This window comes from Desmodus rotundus, chromosome 1 (assembly GCF_022682495.2).
Source record: "Desmodus rotundus isolate HL8 chromosome 1, HLdesRot8A.1, whole genome shotgun sequence".
Lineage (NCBI taxonomy): Eukaryota > Metazoa > Chordata > Mammalia > Chiroptera > Phyllostomidae > Desmodus > Desmodus rotundus.
Genome location: NC_071387.1, coordinates 15,300,935 through 15,327,898, shown reverse-complemented (window position 1 = coordinate 15,327,898; position 26,964 = coordinate 15,300,935). Strand labels below are relative to the sequence as shown.

The window sequence follows — 26,964 nt, the reverse complement described above, 5'->3', positions numbered from 1 at the left end:
TCCTGCATGCTTAATGTATACTGACTTACTTAATTCTCACAGAAATCCTAAAGGATAGGTCTTATTATCGCTGCCCTTACTTTACTGGTGAGGGAACTGGGACACAGATAGGGTAAGTCTCCTGCACAGTCACACACTCAGGATTGAAACCAGCCAGAGTGGGCCCACCATGGGCAACTCTTCATTTTTCTCCAACCTTGCCTCGGTCTCCAAAGGGTCTGCTGACTGGCTTAGCATGAAGACACTGAGTGACTTGGGTCGGTAACAACCACACAGTGTTCTTTCCACTTACCTTTCTGGGCCAACAGTGCTTGCTCCTCTCCCCCCCTGGGGGTAAAGATAATGATGTGGGACATGAAGATAAGTTCATATTGCCTTTGAGAATGTATGTCGCCTGTGACTCAGACAGTTTCAGGAAAATGTTGTGACTGCTTATTGGGTTAAAGCCGGGCTTGCCAGAGAGCCACTTCTAACCTTAGAGTCCATTTGATTTCAAGAGGCAGCCCACTATTCTGAACTGTGTTAAACAGTAATATGGAATGACTCTATGGTATTGATGAGAATTAGGAAAGAATTGAGTGGGTAGGACTGTGGGGAGTACACCATTCAGGGGTCTTAATAGAATTCCCATTGGAATTGTGATGATGATGAACAACCCTCTAAAATCAGAAGTGAATTATCAACATGGGGTAATGTTCACAATCATTGAACCGGTAGTTCGCAGATACTATCCCATTAGAAAGAATATTGGCCTTAGAGAACAGAATGGACAATGGTCCCAGAGCATAGCCTTACCAGAGCATATCTGTTGCCTATCAGTGCAGGAGCTAGGTAGTTTTCTACCTCCAGAGATTTGACAGCTTCTCACAGGGAAAGGGAAAGGACTTGTTTAAGGCAAAACAGGAATTCAGTGGCAGGAGTAAGAACAAAGCCTGCCCTTTTGGCTCCTGCAAGAGCCCCTCAGTCAGTCTAGTCTAACTCATGGTCCTTACTAAACACCACAGGAACAGACCCAAGTGGAAATCGGTCATTTCTCAATATGACACTGTGCAGCAAGTTTAAATGCCTCTTTCTTATGAGGAGCAGAGTTCTTCATGTATACTAGTGCCATTGTCTAGGGCTATTGTTATTATTATTATCAATTCACTGTGTAAAATTAGTGTTTTCAGATGTAGTCCATGTCAGTCAATGTCCTGTATTCTCCCAGAATTGAGTGCCATTCTCTATCAGTGTTAAAAAATTCAATTGACTTCCTGTGCAGAGCTGACTACTGCCAAATCCACAAGTTTCAGGACAAGCTTGGGACACTGTACAGTGAATTTCCAACTATCTGGATGAAACTTGACTATAGTTTATCCTAAAGCTTAAGAATGTGGGAATTTAAAGCTATGCTCTCAAGTTCTTTTTTTTTTCTTTGTAAAATGGAAGTAGTCGTGTCACCTGCCTCATAGGGGTGTTATAAAGAATGCATGATATGATGTATAAGCACTCACCACATATAAGCAAACAATAAATTTCAACAATGACAATGACAATGATGATAATCCGAGAGTGAAAAATTGTGCTAGACAGCTAGCCAGCCCTGGGCACAATGCCAGGCACAAAAATTGATAACTGATAAATAATTGTCAAATGAATAAATGAGTTATCATCACCTATAATAAAAGAGGCATCATTATAGTAGAAAGCATATTGGTTTGGGAACCAGGAAACCAGGGAATCCTTACTTTGAAAGGGTTTGGATGCATGCCTTTGGGAGAATCTCTTCTGCTCTGTGAGTTTTTAGCTTAGGTTTAAAAAGCTGTAAAGCACTTTCTACTTTAAAAACTGTATATATGACAATGGGCTGGTGCAGTACCTACTAACATCACCCCACGTGCCTCCTAGGAAGGGTTATGTCCACATGACAAGGTAGGGAGCCATACAAGGCCATGCATGAGTGTGGCCGAAGGGCTTGATGATAAGACGCGAGTTTCAGAGAAGGGGAGATTAATTTTGATGGGTGGAGGGCATATGAGTAAGTTTTTTTGAAAGAGCCAGGACTTTCTTCACCTGGGTTTTTTTTATTTAATTTATTGGGGTGACATTGGTTCATAAAACCATACAGGTTTTGAATGCCCAACTCAGTAAAACATCATCTGCATACTACATAATGCACTCATTACCAAAAACAAAGTCTCTTTCCATCCCCATTTGTTCCCCTTTTGCCCATTTCCACCCACTCCCATCCCCCCTTTCCCTTTGGCTATAACCATACTGTTATCTGTGTCTGTGTGTTTTTTGCTTAATCCCTTCACCTTTTTTCACCCAGTCTCCCAAACCCCCTTCCCTCTGACAGCTGTCAATCTGTTCCATGTGTCTATGCCTTTGTTTCTGTTTTGTTAAATTACTTTGTTCATTAGATTCCACATGTAACTGAGCTCATATGGTATTTGTCTTTCTGTGACTGGCTCATTTCACTTAGCATAATAATCTCCATGTCCATCCATGCTGTCACAAGAGGTAAGATTTCCGTTTTTCCCATTGTGTAAATGTGCCACAGCTTTTTTATCCGCTCACCTACTGATGGGCACTTCAGCTGTTTCCATATCTTGGCTATTATAAATAACACTGCAAAGAATATAGGCATGCATAAATTCTTTTGAATTAGTGTTTTGGGTTTCTTCAGATATAACCCCAGAAGTGGGACCTCTGAGTCTTTGAGGAAACTCCATGCTGTTTTCTGTTTGGTTGCATCAATCTGCATTTCCACCAACAAAGTCCTTAGATAACTCAACACCAACAAGACAAACGACCCAATTTTTAAAAAACGGGAAAAGGATCTGGTAGACCCTTCTCCAAATATGACATATAGATGGCCGATAGACATGAAAAAATACTCAAGGTCACTAATCACCAGAGATGCAAATTAAAACCACAATGAGATAGCACCTCACACCTGTCAGAATGGCTATTATCAATAAATCAACAAGCAACAAGTGCTGACAAGGAAGTAGAGAAAAAGGAATGCTTGCGCACTGTTGGTGGGAATTTAACTGGGTTTTAAGAATTCAAAGGACTCAAGCTAAGGTAAAATGAAAGAAACAGGGCATTATCTGGAAGTTACAGCTAGCAAGAAGTTACGGAGGTCCCTAAGAGTTCACCAAATGTTCACTGAGCTTCTACTCAACATAAAACATAGAGGTTTAACCCCATAGGGAATCTTAAGAGGCAGAAGAATCAGGTCTCATCTTCAAGAAGCTTAAGATCTGGCACAGAAAGGAAGACAAGGACATAAATCCAATAATACAGGGGACAAAAAAAGCTAAATAATCCTTTGGGAATAATTTATTTTAATGTTTAATAAAGAATAATGTTATGGAGAAGGTGACATTTGCACTAGATTGGAGAAAATCATATAGGTTAGAGTTTTGGTTTGGACATGTATCTTCTAGGTAGGTGATGTGGGGTAAATTGCTCCCTCTTTCTAAACTTGAATTTCCTAATCTTTTAAGACAAAGCAAAACCAACCTAAGCTTCATGCATGGCATATAGAAGTTGCTCAACAAGGCATATTATTCTTAACTGGTATAGATGGAGTTTCATCAGAAACTATTGCTAGATCAGTTTCCCATGGAAAGGTCTTTTCTGAAAAACAATTAATTGTATTTCTCCAAATGCAGTTGATATAAAAAGTGGCCAATTGGACAGTGATTCTGCAATTTCTGTAAAAAAAAAAAAAAAAAAAAAAAGGAGTTGAAAGCATTGTCCATTATGTGACTCAAGGCCTCTTCTCAAATGAGCCACAAGATAGATTTGTCCTGGAATTAAGCAGAAGGGGGTAGCAACTGTTTTATTTTCTGTTCAACAAAACAAGGTGAAAGGAATGAAGCGAACAGTGACCACTGCTCATTTCTGATTTCTCACAACGCTTCCTCTCCCACAAGATTATGGAGATATTTTCCTGACTCCAATTTAAAACAATAGAAAGATTAACGGTAGATTAAAGGCAGGCCAGACAAGCAATTGACAATGTGAACTTTGGAGTGAGTGAAGACTTGGGTTCAAATGTGTCCTAAAATCCAATTTAAATGAGCCTCATTTTTAAAAAAAATCTGCATAATGGGGATATGGAAAGCTGTAGATTATAGTTTTGAGGATTAAATGAAATAATGCAATAATCATTCAAAATGGTATCTCATAATAAGTTATAGCTAATTATCATTACTACTAAAGAGTAAAAATAAAATAATAAAATGGATAAAACTGCATGTTTTTCTACATATAAAACAATGCAGTGTCAAGCAGCAAACTTCAACTAAAATTCTACGTTTGAGAAATGCCTGGAGCACCTGAGACAAACAAAATAACACTGTTTGGCAGGAGTCAAAAGACCAGAGTTGGAATCTAGAAGCTGCTGTTTCAGCTCCCTAGTCATAAGCCTGCAGGAAGACTAAGCGAGGACTCCAGTTTATTCCAGGGCCACCCACTTGTGGACACAAAGGTTCAGAAAATACAGCCAGAGCATTTCCTAACATCCAAACCCCCAATTCCACTTCAGGCAAACAGTATGATCACTGGCTCTCTTTTTTTTATGGGTTTGTAAAACAGGCAATTATTAAATCATGGACTTAATATTTTTTTCAGACAGAGCTTACAGATGCTAAAAAATACTCAGGGCTGAAAATAAATTTATTTTTTAATATGAGTTAAGAAGATAAAAGGATAAACAGAAAACTGCTGAGCAATCCAGATAGACTGAGTTCTAACCTATGTCCTAGTCTTAGGAAAAACTAAAAACTTAGTACAGTATCTCACACATAGTAGGTGCTCAATGCAGGTGGATCATTATTACTTGGACACAGTTTTTACAATTGACAACTCCACTACATGTGTTAAATTAATATAATTAAACTATTGGGGGTGAGGAAGTAAAGAAGCTAGTGTATACCCAACACCCACTGACATATGTACTAGTCACTACGTAACATGATATCCATCGTTTCATTTAATCTCCTGGATAACCTCATGAAATCCATAAAAATGAAAAAGAGTATTCAAAAGGTTAAGTGATTCTGCCCAGCCCCTGAAGCTAGAACGCAGAAGGAGTGCTAGATCCAGATTGGCTGGGCTCCCCACTATTTATTTAGTCTGTGTGATTTACTGTTTTTGGATTTTTTTTCTCCTATAAACTAGAATGATTACTAGACCTCCTCTGTAGGCTTGTTGGGAGGATTGAATGGGATCATTCCTATAAAAAGCATTCAATATTACTTGGAACATAGTGCATGCTCACTAAATGTAAGCTGTATTAGAATTGTTACTTAGCAAAGACAGGATTTGAATCCAATTTCTTCTACTCTCAAGTCCAGATTTTCTCTAGTGAACCTCAACTTGGGCAGGCAATAAACTTCACTGTATCTGTCTGGGTGTCCGCAGATACATCACTTGGGAAAGGCTGGCAAAATTAAGTGTTTATTAAAAACCTAGTATGTTCATAACATTGAACACATTGTCATCACAGAAAAAACAAAAGAAGCAAAATCATGTATACTTATCATCTATATATCTCTATATTTACAAATGTGTGCACGTGCATGTATGTGTATATATTCCTATATATAAATTATATTTCTATAAATGTAATGGTTCTGGGCCAGCAACTGTATACAAAGTGCTGAGCTAGACATTTGGTGATTCACAAATATGAATGCAACAGAATCTCTGTCCACATAAAAGGGGAGCCAAGCAGATGTGTAATTAAAGGCAATAGTTAGCCCAGAGAAATTCAGAGGAAGTTAGTTCTAGGACAGCCCAGAGGAGGGAGCCCTTCAGGCTGGTGGGGGTGGGATGTGGTGACAGAACTGGCCAGGAAGCATTCTAATCTTGGTGGAGAGACATAAAGAGGACACCAAGAACAATGCAAGATCCAATCTAATTGAGTTCCAGATTCTACCAGACAGACAATACTTGCCCATGAAGTCTGAGATGAGACTAATCCTTCTGGCTTGGAGTAAGGAGTAGGCGGGGCTCCGACTCTAGGTAAAAGCTGGCAAAACCCCAGAGGGCCATAGAATTTAGATTCCTGTAAAGGAAGAGAGGGCACTAATTTATTTAGCACCTACTATGTGTCACATAGCACACTATCCTCAGGGCACATCCATAATGAGGTCACTGGGACTCAGAGAAATCAAGGGATCTTGCTGAGGTCCTAGGAACCCAGGTTAGGATGACTCTGAAATCTGTACTTTGAACCTCCCTCAGTCCTTCAAACCCTTCCCAAAATGTAGGACTCCATCTAGATGTTACTCTCCTAACTTCCTCTAGACTCTCACACCCTCCCTGGCAAAGCAACTTGTTTTTACTTATTACCAAATAAAATGAATATTGAAAGAATATATCCTAAAAGTGGAGGAACAGAAGTATTTTTATCCTAAAAAGTAATTTTTAGGACAAAAATCCCCAGAAAGAAGGGACTGCTTGGGGAGTGAGAGGGAATTGACCAGGTATGGGATGATTGGATGGGGATTATTGCCATATTGCAATAGTTAATGGCTCCATTCCACTTCCAAATCTGATTTGGAAGCAATCTTAGGAATCTCCAACTCCTGTTCTTTCATTTCAGTTCACTTAGGAGCACACGGAGGTCAAAGATCTTACACAGGACAGAATTAGAACCAAGGTCTCCCACCTCTCCGATGACTGCTCACTGACTATAGACAATGCAAGGAGAAAGGATGATCAAGGGATGGAGCAAAAGCAGGATAGCAGCACATGACATACTACTTATTACGTATAGAAAATAAGAATGTCAGGCATAGGCCGATAGTTAGGGTGGATCATGAACCAAGGGTTACAATGTATCCAGTTCTATTCACTCAATCGAAAACAAACACGTACATATACATATACATGCATACATAAAAGTGAGAGGGGCTTCTAAGACAGGTAGGATAGAATAATAAATGTATGTTCAATGGAGGACAAGTTCAGAGCTTTGCCAATTGCTCCCAGTATACCTAAGGACTGAGATGTCAAGGAGCTCAAGGAGCTCTGCGACTTGGATCTCTCTGTCCCTACCTCTTCATGCCTGCCAAAGGAGAGAAGTGCAAACTTGGCCTCCTGGACTATTGTTTATCTCTAAGAACCTGAGGAGCACTTGGTCCTTGACTACGATAGTGGATTAAATGGTGTTTATATAGCATTTTCATAGTTTAAGAGTGTATTTTGTCCTCAAAATATTTTTGTGAAATACCTATTCCCATTTTAAAGGTAAGAAGGTTCAGGGTTAGCAAAGCCACACACTCAGGGCATAGCACTGACACATGTTGGAGTGAGCGGTTACTTAGAACTCTAGTTCAAGTCTTCCCGGGAGAGCTAACGATGATCCGAAGGAATAGGAACATTCAAAACTATTGTATACAGAGACTTAGAAGCCCCGGAAGAAATATAATTTCTAAATATATACCGAACTGCCACCATTGAAGTGAATCAGTAGTTGTCTTCCAACTTTTATTGGGGAAAGAGGGGGATTTTGTGGGGTATAATTTATGTAGTTCAACATAGGTGTGTTTCTCTTTTTAGTTGAATGGCAACCTCATGGCTTTTCTAGATGACTTGGAGCTGCAGGAACTGAACGATTTACTTGGGCAAATTCCTTACTCCAGGCCCTGAAGATCCTCTTCTTTCCATCCAGTCTCTGGAAACACATGTAGCATGTGATGCCATTTTCATTTTATAACTGGAGAAACTCAGTTCAAACATTCTTGGCCCAAGACTATATGGCATGTTCTTCCCAAACCAAGATCTGAATCTGGGCTCTCCTGTTTTCAGAATGGTGCCATAATCCTTGCATACTGCATTCCAGCTTTTATAGAGGGGATGTCTGACTCATTTGCTCATCCTACAAATCTGCATAGTTTCACCACCACTTATTCTCCACTGGGGTTCCCTCTCCCTGAAGAGCACAGGAACCATCCCAGCTCTCAGATAGCATCTGGAGCAGCTCTGAGGACAGGAGCTCATGGGCAGGAAAGTGGCACATCAGTGGAGTTAATTTCACCCCAGGCTCCCAGCATGGGGCTCACATGCACACCTCACACAACATGTTTTTATCACTACATTATTTGAACAGACTGGTAATAATAATGTGTAACCCACCACTGCTAACTCATTTTGACTTACTAAACACTTGGAGAAAAAAAGCCGTTTTGCCATAAGGGGGAGCTTTTGAGTTCTATAAAGAGAGGGAAAAAGAAGAACAAAAATATATTACATCTGTGTCCAAGTTCAAAACAGACCTACAAAGCAGCAAATTGGTCAGATCCTTACCTGTGACTCGAACAACATCAGAGGACCTGAATTTCTTAAACTGATTTACAAAGCAGGCATATTTAGTATTTTTCTCTCATTTTTTCAATATAAAACTAAAATAATTTCTAACCAAAAGAATATTTTTAAGGGGGTTCAGGAGAATCCAGAGACCTGGTTGTGCTGAGTCCACAGCTTCTGAAAGGCAAATGCTTTTCCTCTGGCTCCTTCTGATGATTCCGTGAGGACAACGTTTGGACCAGCCGAAGCCAGCAACACCGGGGCCCAGGGAAGAGGGAGGACTTTCACCATTGCATAACTTTAAGAGAATGCTGAGAGCGAAAAGGAGAAAGGGAGGGAAGGATAGGGGAGACAGGAGAGAAGGGAAAGCAGGAGAAGAAGGGGGATAGAAAGGGGGTGAAGGGAGAGGGAGAGAGAAAGGAGGGAGAGAGGAGAGTGAAAGGGAAAAAAGAGACAGCAATTTAAAGAAAAAAAATCTGAGAATCAAGTTTCAAGACTCTTTATGTGCTATAGAGAAGGATGAGGTTTACCAGCAAAGTGCAAAGGAGAATCTGAGAGAAGAGAGAGATTTTTTTTTTTTCTCCCACCAGAAGGGGGGAAAATAATAATAAGGGGGAGGGAGTGAAGGAGGCAGGAAAAAAGCAAGCAAAACAAAACAAAAACAGAAATGTGTGTTTTGAGCAAAAATGAGGAGAGCTGGGAGGACCGTAAGGGGGTGTGTACAGAATTTCATTAAATTGTTACTTTAAGACTGTCTTCCTAAAAAAAAAAAGAGAAAGAAAGAAAGAAAAGAAAAAGAAAGGAAAAGAAAGAAAGAAAGAAAAGGAGGGGGTGGAGAAGCGGGAGCAAGGGAAGGAGGCAAACGGCAAAGTGGAGGCAGGCTGGGTAGCTCGGCCTCTCCAAACTGATTGATTAGTCATGATCCCTAGTCATGATCCCCGCAGTTTTAACAGGGACTCATTCAATTGGGAAGGTGGAGCGCTCGGGAGCAGATTAGCATACGCTTGTTTACTCATCTTCTGAGGGATTTTTCCCCCCTCTTTCCTTTCATTTTGTGAAGAAGGAGGGAGGGGAGGGGGGATTGGGGGGGAGAAGGGGGCTGTGGCTTGTGTTATAAAGGACGCAAAAAATAAATAAATTAGAGCATCTTTTGGGGGGAGGGAATTCAGCGGAGCAGTGTCTTAGAGGAGCTTTTTTTTTTTTTTGGTAGAGCGAGAAATCATATAAAATAAAATGAAATAAAACAAGGAGGAAGGCAACCAGCTGTTAGGGGGGGAAATAAGGCAGATAAAGGAGCGGGGAGAGAAATTAATTGCCAACCAGGAGGAGTTGGGCTGTATTTTTCAAAGGTGGGGGGAGTGGAGCACACACCTTGAGGAGGAAAGCGAGAAAGAAAAGAAAAAAGCAAGTGGAAGGGGGGGCTCGCCCAAGAAGGGTGAAGAAGCGAAGAAAGTCGAGGCGCCGAGGCTCCCAAAGCTGGCAGCTCCGGGCGGCGGTGCAGGGGCGAAGGGGGGGCGGGGGGGACCGTCGGACATGCGGCTCTGGAGTTGGGTGCTGCGCCTGGGGCTGCTGAGCGCCGCGCTGGGCTGCGGGCTGGCCGAGCGCCCCCGCCGGGCCCGGAGAGACCCGCGGGCCGGCCGCCCCCCGCGCCCCGCCGCCGGCCCGGCCACCTGCGCCACCCGGGCGGCCCGCGGCCGCCGCGCCTCGCCGCCGCCGCCGCCGGGCGGTGCCTGGGAAGCCGTGCGCGTCCCCCGGCGGCGGCAGCAGCGGGAGGCGCGGGGCGCCGCCGAGGAGTCGAGCCCGCCGAGCCGGGCGCTCTATTTCAGCGGGCGAGGCGAGCAGCTGCGCCTGCGGGCCGACCTCGAGCTGCCCCGGGACGCGTTCACGCTGCAAGTGTGGCTACGAGCGGAGGGGGGCCAGAGGTCTCCGGCGGTGATCACAGGTAGGCGAGGGCGCCCCGGCGGGCGCCGCACCGTTCCCGCGGCCCCAGGGGCGCGCGGGTGCCTGGGCGCGGGTGGCGGGCTGGTCCGGGGCTGGCGGGTGTGTCTGTGCTGGAGCCGCCCCGCCAGAGGCGCGGAGGCACCCGGCGGTAGCTCCCAGTCTCACTTTGCCCCATCTGCGGAATGGGCGTTCTCAGAAGGCAGTGCCACCTAACCCCTCAACCCCCTTCCCCCGGGAGGATCTCGGGGAGCGCTCTTGGCGGTCCCGAGACCTTCAATCAATAAGGGCTGCTCCCGGGGAGCCTCAAGCACTTCAGCCGTGTTCGGGATGGTCAGAAGTACAGTCTCTGGGGTGGACAGCAGGGTGACTCAATTGGGATGCATGTGAAAATTTGCTAGGGGACCATTTGATTTCTTGGACTTTTTAATCGAGGTGATCCCCCTTCACTTGACCCGGTTATCCTGAAAGCCTGCGAGGATGAGGCTGCTTTAATCCTCTGAACTTAGAAGTCCTTGAAGTGCCCCAAAGTTGCTCTCTGCTTGATGTCTGCCTCTGGGATTCGCCCCCGTCCTCCCGGCCAAACACACATTCACACACTGCCATCTCTCTCCTCGCTTTTAAAGCCTGTTGCCTGTCACTCGAGGCTGGGGCAAGACCTTCCTTTCGCACACCCCACCAGTCTTCCCTGACTCGGCTGCGAAACGGGGCGCTTTTCTCATCTGGGACTTTATAGCCCGTAATGAATTTGAGTTCTCCCTCCTCACCCTCCCTCTCTGTCCCCTTCCCCGTTCCACAGCAAAGCTCATAGTGAAACCGGACACTTTGCGAGGGTTGCAAACCTTAGAAATGCTCCAACATCCATTTTCCCCCTTCTAAATGAATCTGTGGCAATGCCTTTAATAAAACTGGGGGACAGAGGGGGGTGGCGCTGGAGGAGAGAAGGAAAAGTTTTGCCTCTCCTGGCTGGGAGATTCCCTTCCTGCACAAACAATCTTGCCAAGTCCCAGGACGTCGTAGAGTGAGAGTAGGGGTACCCCCTTCGCTGCAGCCAGGACCCTAGGGGGGCGTTTTGCGATCCCACCGCCTGACACACGCTGTCTTGGAAGGGAGAGCTCTGAGCGGTTCCGCAGGTTTGCTCCTTTCTGCCTTGGCGTGGACTGTCCCCGATGTAGCTGCTGACTCTGCCCTATTTACACCAAGTCCATTTCGGGGGGACCCAAATCCAGCTGCCATGCCAAGAATGTGTCCCCAAAGCTCCCACTCTTCCGTTACCAAACCAAAAGCGAGAAAGTGACTTTCCCCCACATCTGACGTCATCACATGCTATTTTCTTCCCTCCTTTTTCCCCAGGAAGAGGGAAAGTGAGCTCATTCACTTCTAGCCCCCAAGCCCTCATCACCCAGAACGCAGTATACTAGGGTAGAGGGGAGATGTTACTCATAATGATGAGGATGAGGATGAGGATGTTAATTCAGGGCTGTGGTATGTTTACTTGTCTCCTGGAACATAGGAAAAGCACAGAGCCTGCTGCTTGGGGATGATTTTTTTTTTTTTTTTTAATGAGCAGATCTGGTTTTTCCTAGTGTTTACCTGTCATAACCAGTGATTTGGAAGGCTTCCCTTCCCGGAGAGGAGAGCTCAGGGTTATATAGGTATCTTCCATGAAAAGGTAGTAAATTCATTTTTAAAACTGTATATGTATAAATACAACACCTGGGATGCCACAGGAGCTTGCTTTAGCAATGTCTGTAATTCAGACAAGGAGCCTCTCTTCACGCGTGTGCTCCCGAGCACTCATTCACGCTCTCACACAAAGATTGTGCAGTAAAATACTTTAATTGGATGGGGGACGTTAGGTTATTATTGCTTGTATAAAATGCCTGGTCCATTTTATGTGTGGAAATAACATTCCTCTCAAAAAGAAAAAAAAAAAAAAAGGCACTGCTGTAGTGTAGCCCCAGAAAGCCAGGAGCTTTTCTCTGGGGGATACTGCTGGATTTTTTTCCCTCCCCCAGTTGAGTCTGAGCCAGATTCGGCGGTGTGTAAACACCTGGCCCTGAGCCAGAAAAGACTCATTCTGCGTATCCTCCACACGGTAGAGATTGTTGGACTAAAAAGAACCTGCTTCTCCTTGAATTAAAAAGCAAACAAACAGCGGTTCTTTGCAGAAGCACTTTTTCAGCTTCTCCCTTGGTGTAAGTTTGGGCTGGGAGAGGCAGGGCCCAGGTGGGCGGCGGGATGCCGGTGCCCACCCATGTCCTCCCGCTGCCTGCAAGCTGCTTGCAACCACAGGTGCCCAGGCTGCTGCCTGACCTCTGCTGGCTCTCTTAGGCTGGGCGTCACCACTTTCGTAGGAATCCCTGGTCACCTATCTCGAGAGAGCAGGCAATCTCTCAGCAGGGACCACGCTGCTATTTCAGGCAAAGGGTTGCTGCCTCGCTGTCAGGCCAGGCTGCCTTACATCACTCTTTGCTGCAGGATTCGACTGGGTTTCACAAACATCTAATTTTACGGTGCTGTTAACCGGGTCTGTCGTCTGGCAGAGGCAGGCCTTACTGCTCCTGGTAGGCGGGCTGTGCTCCCAGATCTGCCCGGGATGCTATTTCTGCCCCGGTTCAAACTTCACTGACACCAGTTCAGACGGGCGCTTGGAGAAGCAGAGAGAAGAAGTGAAGGAGCAGTTTGCTTCTGAAGCTCAGAAAACATGCCTTTTATTTTTCCAAAAGGGAAGGAGAAATACACACACACACACACACACATACAGATATATATTAATAAATAGAAAAGGAAAGGCTTGTGCAGGCAAAAAACAAAGCTAAAGTTAGAAAGTGCCTGTGTGCAGGATTCTCCAAATGACCCATCCACAGTGGATGGTCTTTAGGATTGAAGAATCCTATAAGGTTACTGGGGTAAGGGTGCTAGGAGGTTACCCAGGCCAGTTCTTTCTTTGGCCAAACAGGGAGACAGAGACAGGGACAGGGGAAGGTTGTGTGCTGGATGGCACAGGTCCTCAATGGCAGGACCTAGAATTTAATCCCAGTATGCTGACTTCCAGGCCTTATCCCTCACACTGCTGAGAGGACGTGCCCAATCAACACTGTCACCTCTCCACCCTCACAGACCCACCACCCAGACACAGCCTTCAGCCTTCATGCACAGCAGCTTAGGCTGTCTTTTCAGTCGGGGTGGGGGGCTTTCTGACACATCCCTATGTTTTTGTACCATACCAGGCAGGATCCAGACCCCTGTCCCTCATTCCCAAGCACGGTCCCCCCTCCAGTGCCCTCTAGTTTGAAAGAGAAAGAAAAAGAAAACAATAGATTCAATGTGCTTCATCGAGCAGAGGCCCTGAGCAGCAGTTAATCTTGTTAAAGTTTCTCCTGACCTGTTAGGTACCTGAAATGTGGACCCCACAAGTGCTGCCCTCCTCCCACCCCCATTCCTTCGTGATCCAGATCCCCGCTCAGAAAGAGAAAGGGATTAACCTGAACCCCATCCAGCACCTCCTCTTGCAAACGCTTTCTTCTTTTGTTCTCAGTGTTGGACTGTCGGGTTTGCTAGCTACTCAAAAGTCTTTTTCTTTGTCCCCTCCTTCTACAGTTCCCACTTCCTACTACCCACCTAATCCCCCCAAAAAGAATACCTGCATTTTCCCAACTTGAGGACTGCTGTAGTGGGAAAGCTAGGTTTCGAGAAGTCTGTGCTCTAACACGGTTCTCCCTCAACATTTGTAGTCACGGGGCTCTAGAATATTGCAGTGGTTACAAGCCAGTTTTCGTAGTCAGGTTACCTAAGTGGGAATCTACCTCTGCCCCTAACTAGCTGTGTGACCTTGGGCAAACTAGTTGACTCCTCTGGGCTTCAGCTTCCTCGTCTACAAAGTTAGGATAGTATGAGTACCTATCCATGAAATGAACTTATATGTGAAAAGTGCCCAGAACAGGATTTGGTGTATAGTAAATGATCAATAAACTTCACTCTTATTATTGGATATGATTTTCGAAATATCTCACTCTTGACAGAGGACACTTAAAGGCAGGAAGGAAAGCAACTGTTCCTGGCTGCCTCCAAGGTGCCAGGCACTGTGCCAAGTGCTTGCTTTGTGCCGGCATGTTTCATCCTCACATCCACCTGGGAGGCAGGCACCACTGCCTCTATTTTACCCATGAGGAAACAGAGGTGCCGAGAGTTGCAGTGACTTAGCCCAAAGCCCCACAGGTCATCAGGTGGGCAGAGCAGAGATGTGAACTTGAGTACCAAGTGCCTGTTTCCTCTTCATCTCTTTGGAGAGAGAAGAGATGACTTCTGCAGAATATCCTCATTCCTTCCTGCCTCTCTGAGTGCTGACCATCAGCTACCGATTAAAGAGGATAAAAAATAAGTATGAATCTCATGCGGAGCCCTGGGTTTGACCTAGCAGATCTGTTTTTCTTGTCATGCCAAATTATCAGACAGACGGGCTTGGACTTTCTGTTGCCAATTGCTTGCTGTGTGTTTGGAATCAAATTTCTTCATCTCCCTATCCCTTGGTTTGCTCATCTGTGAAATGGACATAAGATCAACATACTGCAATAAAATAACTATGCAGAAAGTACCTGGCATGGTTCCAACTCATTAGGGACTCGGTCAACGGTAGCTGCATCCAGTAAGTAACCACATTCCCTTTTCCAGTTTGTGAGTCTGGTCTTCAGAAAGTGGGGCCTGTTTGTGTCCTGGTAGGGGGCTTCACCGCTCGAGGTGCTGGGTAGTCCATCTAGAATAGACAGGGTATCTCGAGGAAGAGTTAGACCCCCTCAAGTCTGTTCCTTGCCCTTTGATTTCCCCTTCTCTGACCTACTTGGATGACCCTGTGGTGGTAAGAGCCAGAGGAGGTCCAGAATCACTGGATCTATAAGCAGGAAAACCAGTTAGCCTCAAGGGGGAGCACGCACCCCCAGGAGCAGAAGCCAAACAGGGGTCACAGTGGAGTCCAGGTCACACACCTGTTGTCACATGTCTCCTGCCCCTTCCCCAGATGTCCTCCAACTTCCATGTTGCCCCCAAGCAGCCACTGACGTGGATAGATGGGGTCATGGAGGCTGCATCAGCCTTGCCCCTCCACCCAGAGGAAGGCAGGCTTGAGGCTAGAGGTGTGGGGCTCAGGAGTGAGCGTGGGTCGTGGATGGTCAACCCAGCATAGACTGGGTCAGACAGCTCATTGTGCAATAGGGAAACTGAGGATCCGAGTCACACAGGAGCTAAGAATTAAGCTATGTTCACAGACCACTCCCTCTCAAATGAGCCGGCAGACCACTTGGTTCAGTAGTTTCTACCCCCCGGCAGCATTGGGATCGCCAGCGTCTAAAACATCCTGATGCCCAGGCTGCATCCCAGGGTTTCTGATGTCGCAGGTGTGGGGTTGGCCTGGGCACTGGTGGTTTTCAAAGTCTTCTCATGTAATGTGGAAGGACCATCAGTGGGGAGAATCACTGATCCAGTGTGATGTCTCCCTCCTTTACACATGGGAAGATTGAGGCCCAAAGGGGGAAGTGTTATGTCCCTGCCCATGGAGCCAGTTACTGGCTGAAGCTTTAGAAAAGTTTAGCTGCCCCGATTCTGAGTTGCCAAACCCTGGCCGGGAAAGACCCTTCTTTCATTCTTAATTCCCCTGCTGACCTCTCAGTGCCCTGGCCCTGACATTCCATCTTTCCAGAGCCATTCCTGTGTGTGAAGCCATACCCTCTCCTGGTGTTGCCTCTAACGTGTGAACATTCCTATGGGAGGGTAACACATTGAGTTCTATGCATCTGATTTTAAATGAAACTCTCCAAGTGCCTGGGAAAGGAACCTATCAGGGCAGGAACAAGGGGTATTAAAAAGGGATGTCCTGGCTCAGTGGATTGAGTGCCAGCCTGCGAACCACAGGTTCAATTCCCAGTCATGGCACATGCCTGGGGTGCAGGCCGGGTCTCCAGTTGGAGGCTTGCAAGAGGCAACCACACATTGATGTTTCTCTCCCTCTCCCTTCTCCTCTCTCCAAAAATAAATAAATAAAATCTTCTTTTTCTTTTCTTTTTTTTTTAAAAGGAAGCTCAGCTCGAGGCATTCCCACTTTGCCCTGGGGTAGTCCTGCAGGGAGGGATGTGCTCCTGTTATTTCAAGACCCCTCCCCTGTGATCACTGTGAAACCAGCACTAGCTACAGGTGCCTCATATGAGGAAGAGAGATCCCCAGGTACCCCTGTTAGGAGGACTTGCTCTACAGGCAGCTCGTACCTTGTCTACCTGTGGCCAAGGACTCAGAAAGTCTGCAGATGCCGTTTCTCTCCTCACCTGCCACCACCCCTTCCCTGGACTTTACTTTCTTTTCCATAATGCTCCCTCATCTTTCTTGATACACCAAGGGCTTTGCATCATGCCTTGATGCACTTATTGGCAAGGCCGAGAAGTGACCTGTCAATCTTGGCCCCTTGGCTCCTTTGAAGATCTGAAACTGGGACTCACGAGCTCTGAGTTCCAGTCCTGGCTTGGTCTCCTCTGAGCTGATGTGTCTTGGAACTTCTGACTCAACCACTAGGGCCTCAGGGGAGAGGGATTCAGGTATGGTTACATTCAACCTCCCTATTTCACAGGTTGTCACAGGAACCAGGTGAGACAATGGTGGCAGAAGCTGTTGGTCAAGGTCAGAACCCAGTCCCCATGTCATCAATAGTAGGAGGAACCAGAAGTTGAGAGATGTGAGGGATTTAGGCAATGAAGGTAATTCCCGGAGAGGTGCCTTCATTGCATTATTCACACTGCAGATGATAAACAGTGATTGAGTTAGCAAATCTTTTGATACTGGTGGCCTCACTGGAGTCCTTTGCTGCTGGGACTTGTTCACAGGTCTGCCAAATCCTACCACTTACTTGCTTTGTGACCTTGACAAAATAACTGCCCCTCTCTGGGCCTCAGTGTTCTCAGGGCACGCAAGGAGGAGTGGGGGTATAATAGGGACTTTCACATTGTGCCCACAGTTTTAATGAGCCCCTGAGAAGAGGTAGAAGGGGACATCTCTGTCTCCCCCACCTTCTTGTCACCTTATTTTGCTTAAACTGTGGGAATCTGCAAGATTCCATTGACAGGAATGTACAGGTCCCTGAGTTACAGAATCTGAGTGGACACAGACTGACATTGGGCGTTATCGTGACTTGTGTCAGGAGTGATAAGGGTAGTCTCTGTATTTGTGAAGATCCTAATCTGGCGCAGACTCGATCCCTAACTCTCATGATGTTCGGAAGTGAAGGGAACCACGTTGGCTAAAGTGGTTGTGGGGACAGAAATGTATCAGCTTCAGAAGCTACTGAGGTAGCCCATTCTATGGCAGTACAGTGTAGGAAAAAAAAAATCCTGATCTGTTAGAAATGCATGCTAAATTATTGATGTGTGAAATGATGTTCCGTACGTTTTGTTTGTTTAACATTTTCCAGAAAACAGAAATGTAGAGGGTGGGGTACAGATGAAAGAAGATTGGCAGTCTGATAACATCGTTGCAACCAGGGGACAGACATGTTGGGCTTCCACACATTTTTGTCTGTCCATCTGTGTGTGATTGGAGAGTTCCATAATTAAAAGTTTCCACAGGAGGAGTGGAAGTCTTAGGTCTCTGTGCGTGGGGGTGAGCTGATAGGTTTCCAAATACAGAGGCAGCCACTTGGAGAGGGTTCAGGATGCTCCCAAGGTTACACAGAGATTAATGAAAAGAACACAGCCTAGGCTTCAGAATTTAGGAGACTGACCATCCTGGGGAAGCTTGAGGGGAAGGAGAAGAAGGCTGGAAGCCTTAGGGAGGGCATGTAGAAGGGCCAAGTGGAGAGAGCCTTGCTGGGCTTCTGAGTGAGGACATTCATTGCTGTGTGGAATTGTCCCACGTTCTGTGAGACATGTAGCATTCTTGGTTCTGTGCGTACGAGCCCCCTAGGACCTGCTAGTCACTGTGACAATACAAGCATATTGTGATGATACACACACACACACATACCTACACACACTCACATTTCCACATACCTGTATTTTTCATGACTAGCCCCTTATTTCTTTCCATTTTCAATAGCCTTGGGAGTCTCCTAGAACCTTCTAGAGCCCTGGGGGAATAGCCTGCAGTTGACTGATCTCAGGAAGAGCTGACGCCATCAGCAAACAGGGAAAAGGAGCGTGTGTTTGCTGAGGAAGTATTTTGTCCTGGTTGATCCTGGGACTCAAGAGTCAGACTGCCTGAATTTGCTCTCCTGACTCTCTCACCTGCTAGTTGCATGACCTTGAGCAAGTTACTTAATGTCTTCAAGCTTCGCTTTTCCCATCTGTAAAATGCAGATAGCACTGGCTCCTACTTCCCAGGGTTGTTTTGAAGATTAACTGGGCCTCCATGTGGAAAAATGCTTAGTAATGGAATCTAGACCATGGGTAAGCACCCAGTAAAGGTTAACTCATAGTGGTATGATGTGTGCCCAGCCCTTGCCACACGTCATTTCAAATTCTCTCAATAACTCTCTGGGTTAGACATGCTTCTCGCCTTTGGCAGAGGCAGGAATTGCCTTTCCCTCCCTTGCCACTCAGGAAAGATTATTTGCGATGATCTTAACATAAAACAAAACTTAAAAGACAAACAGAATAAACTCTTTATTGTTGCGTATTATAGAAGTAGTGAGTGCTCCTTGCAGAGAATCTAAGACATGTAGATAAAAACAAGAGACAAAGTAAAATTTATCCATCCCTTCCCAGGCATTTGGCAAGTATTTATTGAGTGACTGCTGCATGCCGGGTGCAGCTTCGGGCCTGAGGACAAAACAATGAACAGAAGAGGAAATGCCCCTGCCTTTGGGAGTTTATATTGTGGTGGGGGGTGGGAGGGGAAAGGTGAAGACAGAGTATAAATGAATGTAAAGATACATCACATAATGTCAGGTGAATGTTTATGAAGAAGAATAGAGGAGGGATTCTAGGGAACACTGGGGGTGGGTGCACGAGGAGTGAGATTTAAACGGGTTGTCAGGGTAGGCAGCAATGAGCAGTGGATTGGAGATGAGCCCCAAGAGTAGACACAAGGCCATCCAGGGAAGGCCCCTGTGCATGGGAGAAGGAAGGGCAGTGCACGAGGGGCTGGGAGATGTCAGTTCTACACCATTCAGTCCTTAGCTTGGTGTGTGACTTCAGACAATTCATTTATGTCTTGGGCCAATTTTCCTCATCTGAACAGAGTGGGTAGGGATGGGTTTATCTTTGTCCTAGAGAACCTTCTAGCAGAGATCTCCTAGGATTTGATCATTCCAATCAGTGCTGTCCAAATACAAAATTGCAAAGTTGGCATTAGTTCCCAGTTTTCTTCCCTTTTTTTGGTGCATTTTCCACCACTAGGTGGTGCCTGTGCCTGTCTCCCTCAGGGGCCAAGTACCCACACACTCAGCTTCCTCTCCCCCAGCAACACTCATTCACTTTTAGAAAAGGGCAGGGTATTCCTTCTTGCTGAAGTATCAATGACTGGTAACAACCTAGAACATTACTCTACCAGGCACATACATACTTTAATATCTCCCCCAAACACTTTGACTCCAAAAGTGAAGTACTGATGGGTACAATTTCTGTCAAAGACTGACTGAAGACATTATTTAGGTAATATTGGTACTTCCCAATGGCTGGAAGCCATCTCATCAATATTGTTGCTAATAATAACTGCCATAAATATCTAAAAAACTCACTGAGTGACTTTTCCAGTGATCACTTACTTAGGCTAATGGTTAGAATACTCAAATTTCATAATTTCTTACTAAAGAAGAGCCATTCCAGAGAAGTTTTGGCATCAGAATGGGGCACTGGCCTTTGAGTCTTGCTAATCATCTTAATTAGATCATTTCATGAATTAAAATAGTAAAACTCTAGAATCTGTAGCCATCTGTTAACCTATTTTCCTTCTGGCAATCCCCAGTACTGTCATCCATGAAGTGCCTCTTGTTCCCTCTGCCCCCTTCTTTTCTCTCTCTCTTCCTACCCCTTAGAACCACTGCATTAACTTGATTACTTAAATTTTTCTTCAAACAAAAGAAAGAAAATTTGTCTTTCAGTATTATTTACCACAAACTCAGGGTCCATAGTACCTGGAGGAGTAGGAGATAGACATGACCCTGTTTCAATTTTAGAGAACAGAAGAATGTCTCAGGTTCAAGTCCACTTTTAAGAAACAGAAAGTGTAGTAGGTGGGAAGTCACAGCTAGCTAGGACCTAAGTATGTGAATGGGGGGAGCATGTTACTAAATGGAGAACCCTGGTTCAGCCATTTTTACCATCAAGGAGTTCATGGTCTAACCTGGGCCTGTCACCTCTGCAGTCAAGAAGATATTTCTGTATCTGTCCCACATCCATCTTTTTTCAAAATCCCTATTGCTCTCTAAACATGAAATGTGGCTTGGCAGAATATGACGAAATGTGTTTGTATGGAAAGGGTTATTTCCCCCAATGGGACTGGACATCTTTCGCTACAAAAGCTGATGAGAACATGGAGGAAGGTAGAACAACAAGCCAATCAGGTACAAGTAGGCCTTGCCTTAAGAGATGCACAGTATAAGACAGAAAACATAAGGAATAAATGCACACTGTATTCTGATTTGTGACATAACATTCATGTAAGTCTGAAGAACCAAGGTGTGTAAGAATGAGAAGCACTCATGTAAGCCATTCATTTCATAGATGAGGAACTAAGGGCTGGTGACAGAGGTGGGTTCCCTGGACCAGTGACCAAGCTGGGTAAGAGCCTCTGTTCTGTGAGTATTAGGCCAGAGTGAGGTCTGCCTGTCTCCTGCCTTTGCACCCTTTCCCTGGAATAATTTCCATCTCTCTGCTGATGAGCATCATTTATGTCCAGACTCTCATGGGCTCCAGACCATGGATCCAGCTGTCCACCGGGAATGTAAACATGCACTTCAAACCCACCATGTCCAAAGCTCAGTCCCCTTTCCTCCAACCTTCTCTGTGTCCTCACCTAGAGTCACCTACCGAAGATATGCCATCCACCGTATTCAATCTGGCATCAGTTCCTGTCTGTCCTGCCTCCATGACAATTTTATAATCTTTCATCTTTCAAGCTTAGGCCCTCTTCATACCTGGCTTTGACTCTTTCCCTAGTATTATGGTGCCCACTTTGAGCTTCAGCCCTTGTACCCCTTCAACCTACAGTTCAATATCTGATAGTCAGATGTCTCTAAAATGCAAATTTCACTGGTCCTTCAATAGCACTGGAATTGTTTGCAGTACCCCAAATAACTTAGGCTTTCTTTACATCATTTTTAAATCTGATGTGCCTTCCATATCCTCATGCAGCATTTTGTAGAACACCTAAGCGTCTACAGGATCCTGCTCAAGGTTCCCCTCTTCTGGGAAGCCCTCCCTGACTCCTCTCCAAGTACAGCCTCCCTCATCCATCTGTCTCCACTGTATAATCTGCACACCCATGTCAAAGGACTGGGAATTCTTTCTATCACATTTCATTGTGTGCTCTTTGGGGTCATCTCAACCTCTCCACTGTCTAGCACAGTGCCTGGCTTATAAAGGAGTTATACGTAATTTTGCTCAATGAATGCATGACTGCAAAAGAGAACCAACTAAATATCTAATGATTCTGGAAGAAAGAGCTCAGGAGCCTCAGGCATGTTGCATTACGTAACCAAAGCACATGACCCACCCCGTGGGTCACACTCAAAAACATTACACAGTGGTTAATTCCATTTCCCCTTGAGCAAAGGAGTCAGAAGGGAAAAAAATCTGGTCTTCCAAACAGAGGGGGGAGGAGGCAGTGTATTTAAATGCCTCCTCAACTCACATTTCGGCCTTTCTAATCCAAGCCACATTTTAGCCTTGGTCTACCCTCCGCAGCCCCTTCCCTGTTTGCAAAGCATTCGTTCTGCGTGTGCTGCAGCTCACAGTCCTCAGCCTCACTCTCCTCTCAGGTTCCGCCCTCTCCCCCTTATCAGGTTCTCACTGGGCCTCGATGGCCTGGCGTCCTACCTGTTGCCTGGGTTTTCATCCATTTCCCTTATTCTTGATGGAGGGGCCTTTCCGTCTGCTTCCCTTGATATTGTGAGACCTTGGGGCGACCTCAGGACCTGGAATCCTCTATCCACTGTTTATATACCCTTGGGGGGAGAGTACACATTCCCAGCCATAATAACAGTAATAAAAGCAGCTAGCTTATAATGAACACTTACTATGTGCTGGCTCTGTGCTGAGTGCTACGCTTTAAACCCTCTGAATTAGATTTAGAAAGTTACAGGATTCACTGAGCGCCTCACAGCTAAGGGGTGGTGGAACCAGGGTTCAAATCCAGGACATTATTGTTTTCTCTATCCACAGGGCCTAACGTTGCTCAGAATGCAGCAATCATCCAGTAAATGTTCTGTGAGAGGATGAACATTGAATGAATGAATGAATGAATGAATGAATGGTGGTGTCCCCAGTCACTAATGCAAACATTCAGAGATTATAGAACTAAAAGGGAAGGCTTCGAGGGAGAGAGGAAGAAAGGGATGGAGTGATGGAGGAATATTTTGAATGAACATTAAAAGAGATTGACTAAAAAATATCTGCTATGCAAAATTAATTAAATTTGCAGGTGACTTTTGAGCAAAAAGACAATTTACATCCATGAGAGCACTACCCATTTTTAAGTAGACTACTGGGAGATAAATACACACTTCAAAGATGCTCTCTGCCAAAACCGATTCCGGGTTTCTCTTTCGGGAAGCAGTGCCTGGGGTGTGTTCTCCCAAATACTCTTGTATGCCCAGTGGAGATGCATTTTCACCCTCTGAGGAGGTCCTGGGTACATTGTGGGCCAAATCTGAGAGGCCTGCAGTCATTGTGCTACCTGAGCTATGGGGTTCTGAGTAGCAGATGACTCTGGAGTAACAAGGCTGACTTGGGATATGCTCTTGCTGGAGCTGATTAGGCTTCCGTAGAGCCCGTATGTAGGTCTCAGGATGACTTCTTTTCAGACGAACCCCACTGGGCTGATTAGCTGTGATCTGCTGAAAGCAAACAAATGCAATATTTTGTTCATCTCTCTCAGTAATCCAAAAGCTGGAATGCTTTATGAAATCTGCTCACGTTACAAATGCAGAAACTGAGGTCCAGGCAAGTTAGCTTGTTAAAAACTAAGTGAAGTTGAGTAAACTCGAGGAACAAATTAGCAGCAAAACTGAAACTATAATTCAGGTTTCTTGACTCTCACATCAGTGTTCTTTTCACCGGATCCCTTTGCTTTTCATCGCAGTATGGGATGACAGTTACATCGGTGGGCTCACATTGGTGAGCTTATTAGAATACACCATACAGCTGCTGAGTTGCTTTTCTTAAGCACTTTGTTATGGGCCAAACCTCTGCCCTAGGCATTCTGTGAGGTTCAGTAGAAAATGGCAGTATATTACAAGGGATTAATCCCTTTTTTCTTCCTTCCTTCCTCCCTTCCTTCCTTTCTCCCTTCTCTTCCTTTCATTCATCCATCCATCCTTCCTTCCATTCATCTGTCCATCCATCTCTCCATCCATTTTTTTACCCATGTATTTAATTAGTTATTGAGAAGTCTTTGTGTATTATACATGGAGCTAGGATGTGTGGATTTAAGAGAAGAACAGGGCACAGTTCCATCCCTCGAGGAGCTCCCAGTCCTAGTGGCGGAAGCAGACCGGTAAACAGATACATAACATCATGGTAACTGCTATAACTAAGCAACTAATAGAGTGCTAGGCAAGCGCAGGGGCAGAACCACTGTGCTGTTGAAGACATGCTTTTATTATGGGGGTAGAAAGTGCTCTGAGATGTCAAAGCCCCTTCCACCCAGCAGGGCTGGGGACTTACTTATGAAACAGGTGGCATGGGTATGTACGTGGAGTGTGTGCCTTGCCTTTCATTTGGATATGTCGTGCACATCATTTAAAATACAGAGCCGTACATCAAGTTAGAAGGAGGAACACTTTCCGATCCATGTTTCCGCAGAGGACATTGACCCAGAGTAGCTTTCAGGAGTATGACACTAGGAAATGATCGGACAGCTAATCCATCGCCACTCGAATCAAGTCCAGCAGCCCTATATATCCGCCATCATTGCATTTATCACTCTGTTGTGACTGCCTTTGAGTCTGTCTGTCTCTCCCACTGTTCTCCAAGCTCCTCAGGAGCAGAGAACATTTCTGTCTTTATCTCTGCTTTATTGCTACCTTTAGCACATTACCAGCCCTGCTGGCTGGTGCTCAGTAAACTTTGTTCAATCAATTGGAGATGGCTCCAAATAAGGGAAAAGACAGGGTTACTAAAAGTGGGTGCTCTGAAGGAAAGATGCTTTGAGAGAAAATATCTTGGGCCTTGGGAAGGGCCAAGCCATGAAGGCAAACATGTTATGCACAGCATTAACCATGAGACATGGGCCTGGTCTCTCTGAGCTGAGCAGTCACCTGTGTGTATTCTTACCACATTTTCCCATTACTCTCCACCTCCTTTCTTTCTGCTGAGCTAGTGTACCACTCTGTTGGTTTTAAGCCCTTCTCCCCACGGTTTTCTCTCAGCTTCTCTAACCACTTCCCTGGAGAGCTGCTAAAGAGCCAGGTGTAGCTGTGTGGGATGCACCCATGATCCTCCTGCAACCTTCACCTGTGCCATGGAGACCTCCCAGAGGAAATGAGAGCAGCGTGCTGGCAGGAATCATGTCTGCTGAGCTCTGTGCACCTTCCCAGGCCCTGGCATATTGCAGGGGTTAACAAAAACGTGTGGGTGGATTTCTGGATGGATAAATGATGTAAATTGATGGTGCATCTCATCCAGTCTCCTCAGTTCACACATGGAGAATCCGATGCCCAGAGAAGGCAAGGAAATTATCCCAAGTTTCATCCCAAATTAGGGACAGAAAAGGACCAGAGCCCAGTTATCCTGACTATTTCTTCTACACAGCCATGTTGTCCTGGGATTTGGGCTCAGCTCTCTTGAATTTGGTCACAAAGATTTCAGATCATTGGATCCTGCAGTTGGATAGGACCCAAACTTTCCTGATACAACTGGGAAGTCTGGAGTCCAGAGACGGGGAGAGGTTTGTCCAGAGTCTCACAGCGAGGTAGTGACAACACTAAGCCTTCCTCTACATGCCCCTTTGTAGCCAAAAAATAGAAGGTATGTGCCTGGCACCTTCAAAGATGCAACAGAGAGCAGACAGAGCAGGTTCCTGCCCTCATGGACTCTGTTCTTGTGGGGAGAGAAAGACAAACGAAGATGGGAGAATGAGAGAGAGAGAGAGAGAGAGAGAGAGAGAGAGAGAATAAGAATGAGAATGTATATAAACCATGACATAGGGTAAGTTCAGGATGTTCTGGATGTTGAAGGAGCAGGTGCACAAGCCACTGGGAGATGTGTGTATCTGAAGTCAGCCCAGGTCATGGAATCTGGCTTTTAATCTAGAAGAACTGGGAAGTTGTCAGAAACTTTCAAATGAGGAAGTTACCATATCTGGTGTAGGTTTTCCGAAGATCACCCTGACCTCTAGGTGGAGAACATAAGAAGTGAGGACAAGTCGAACCTTAAGCATGCTCTTATCAAGGTGTGAACTGATTCTGATGTTACTGTGTTTGTTATGACTTAGTATTTTGTTTAATATCATTTCCCTCCATTTCCTTACTAATACCATTACCAGCTGAATTACCTGACTAGCACTAATACTTTTTAGATCGACAGGCGAGTAGGGAGTTTCTTGCTTTTTGGCCCAGGAGGACTTGAAGAGATTTATGAACCCCAAGACATTTACTGTAAAAATTTGAAGCTGTGTGCATTTTTCTGGGGGGGGGGGAGGATCCAAAGTTTTCAGCAGTTTCTTAAATGCAGTTTCTTGGGGGTCTATGGCCCCCAAATGCTGGCTTAAATGCTGAAAGGCAGGGGGCATAAGAGGTCATTTCCTGAAGCCAGTTCCCAGCTCTCAAATCTGAACAGGCCAGGAGATCTGTGAAAATGCGAATGTTGATGTTGAATTGTCATATCAGACTGAGGAATTGCACTTCCCTTCATCTGTACCCTTGTGGGAGTAAATAGAATTGGGGACATTTTTCCCTCTAAGGACAAGTTAGTTTATTCCTTAGAAATATAATCTACAACTTTGTTTATTCAAACTCTGGTCTCTGAGTTTCTCTGAGTTTTGAAATAGGCAAGTTCACTTCAAATATGGCCTGAGGGGGTCCTGACTATAATTATTCACTGTAGGCTTTACCCATGAATCTATGAATCCAAATATCCATCCAGTTTCCATCCATCCATCCACCACCCACCTACCCACTCCCCCTTCCTCCCCTGCTTTCTCCATCCCATCCACCCATCCATCCATCCATCCGTCCTTTCATCTCCCCACCCTTCCATCACTCCATACTCCCATCCATCTACCCTTCCATCCATGTAATCTTCCCTTTACCAGGTTCTGTTCTAGGGCAGGGGCAAGAATTAGAAGACTCCAATGCTTGTTCTTATGCCACTGCATGTCCTTGAGAAAAAAATCCCCAGAGAACCCTCCCCTGAATCATTTGCTTTTACTAGAGTGCTAGTGTGAAAACCCCACTTCAGGAGTTGCAAGCTACTTTGAAAAAAACTGAAGTGATCTGCCTGCATAGTTATATAATTACAAGTATTTACAGTATGCTCTGAGCCTGGGTCTAGACGACAGGAGGCTCCTTTACCACACTAA

General features: G+C 45.4%; 1 protein-coding gene and 1 non-coding gene across 2 annotated transcripts in view; both read left to right on the top strand.

Annotated features, from left to right (window-relative positions):
• The first annotated feature begins 9,409 nt into the window (after positions 1–9,409).
• The window catches only part of PAPPA (pappalysin 1), a 215,232-nt gene continuing 197,677 nt past the window's right edge, over positions 9,410–26,964 (top strand). Inside the window, exon 1 of the mRNA XM_053921287.2 lies at positions 9,410–10,252. Coding sequence (XP_053777262.1) covers positions 9,844–10,252 — 409 coding nt within the window. The 5' untranslated portion in view covers positions 9,410–9,843. The remainder of the gene's footprint in view (positions 10,253–26,964) is intronic.
• LOC112306631 (small nucleolar RNA SNORA66) lies at positions 17,472–17,602 on the top strand. Its single transcript, XR_002974961.2, has one exon. It is a non-coding gene; the product is annotated as a small nucleolar RNA SNORA66 (small nucleolar RNA).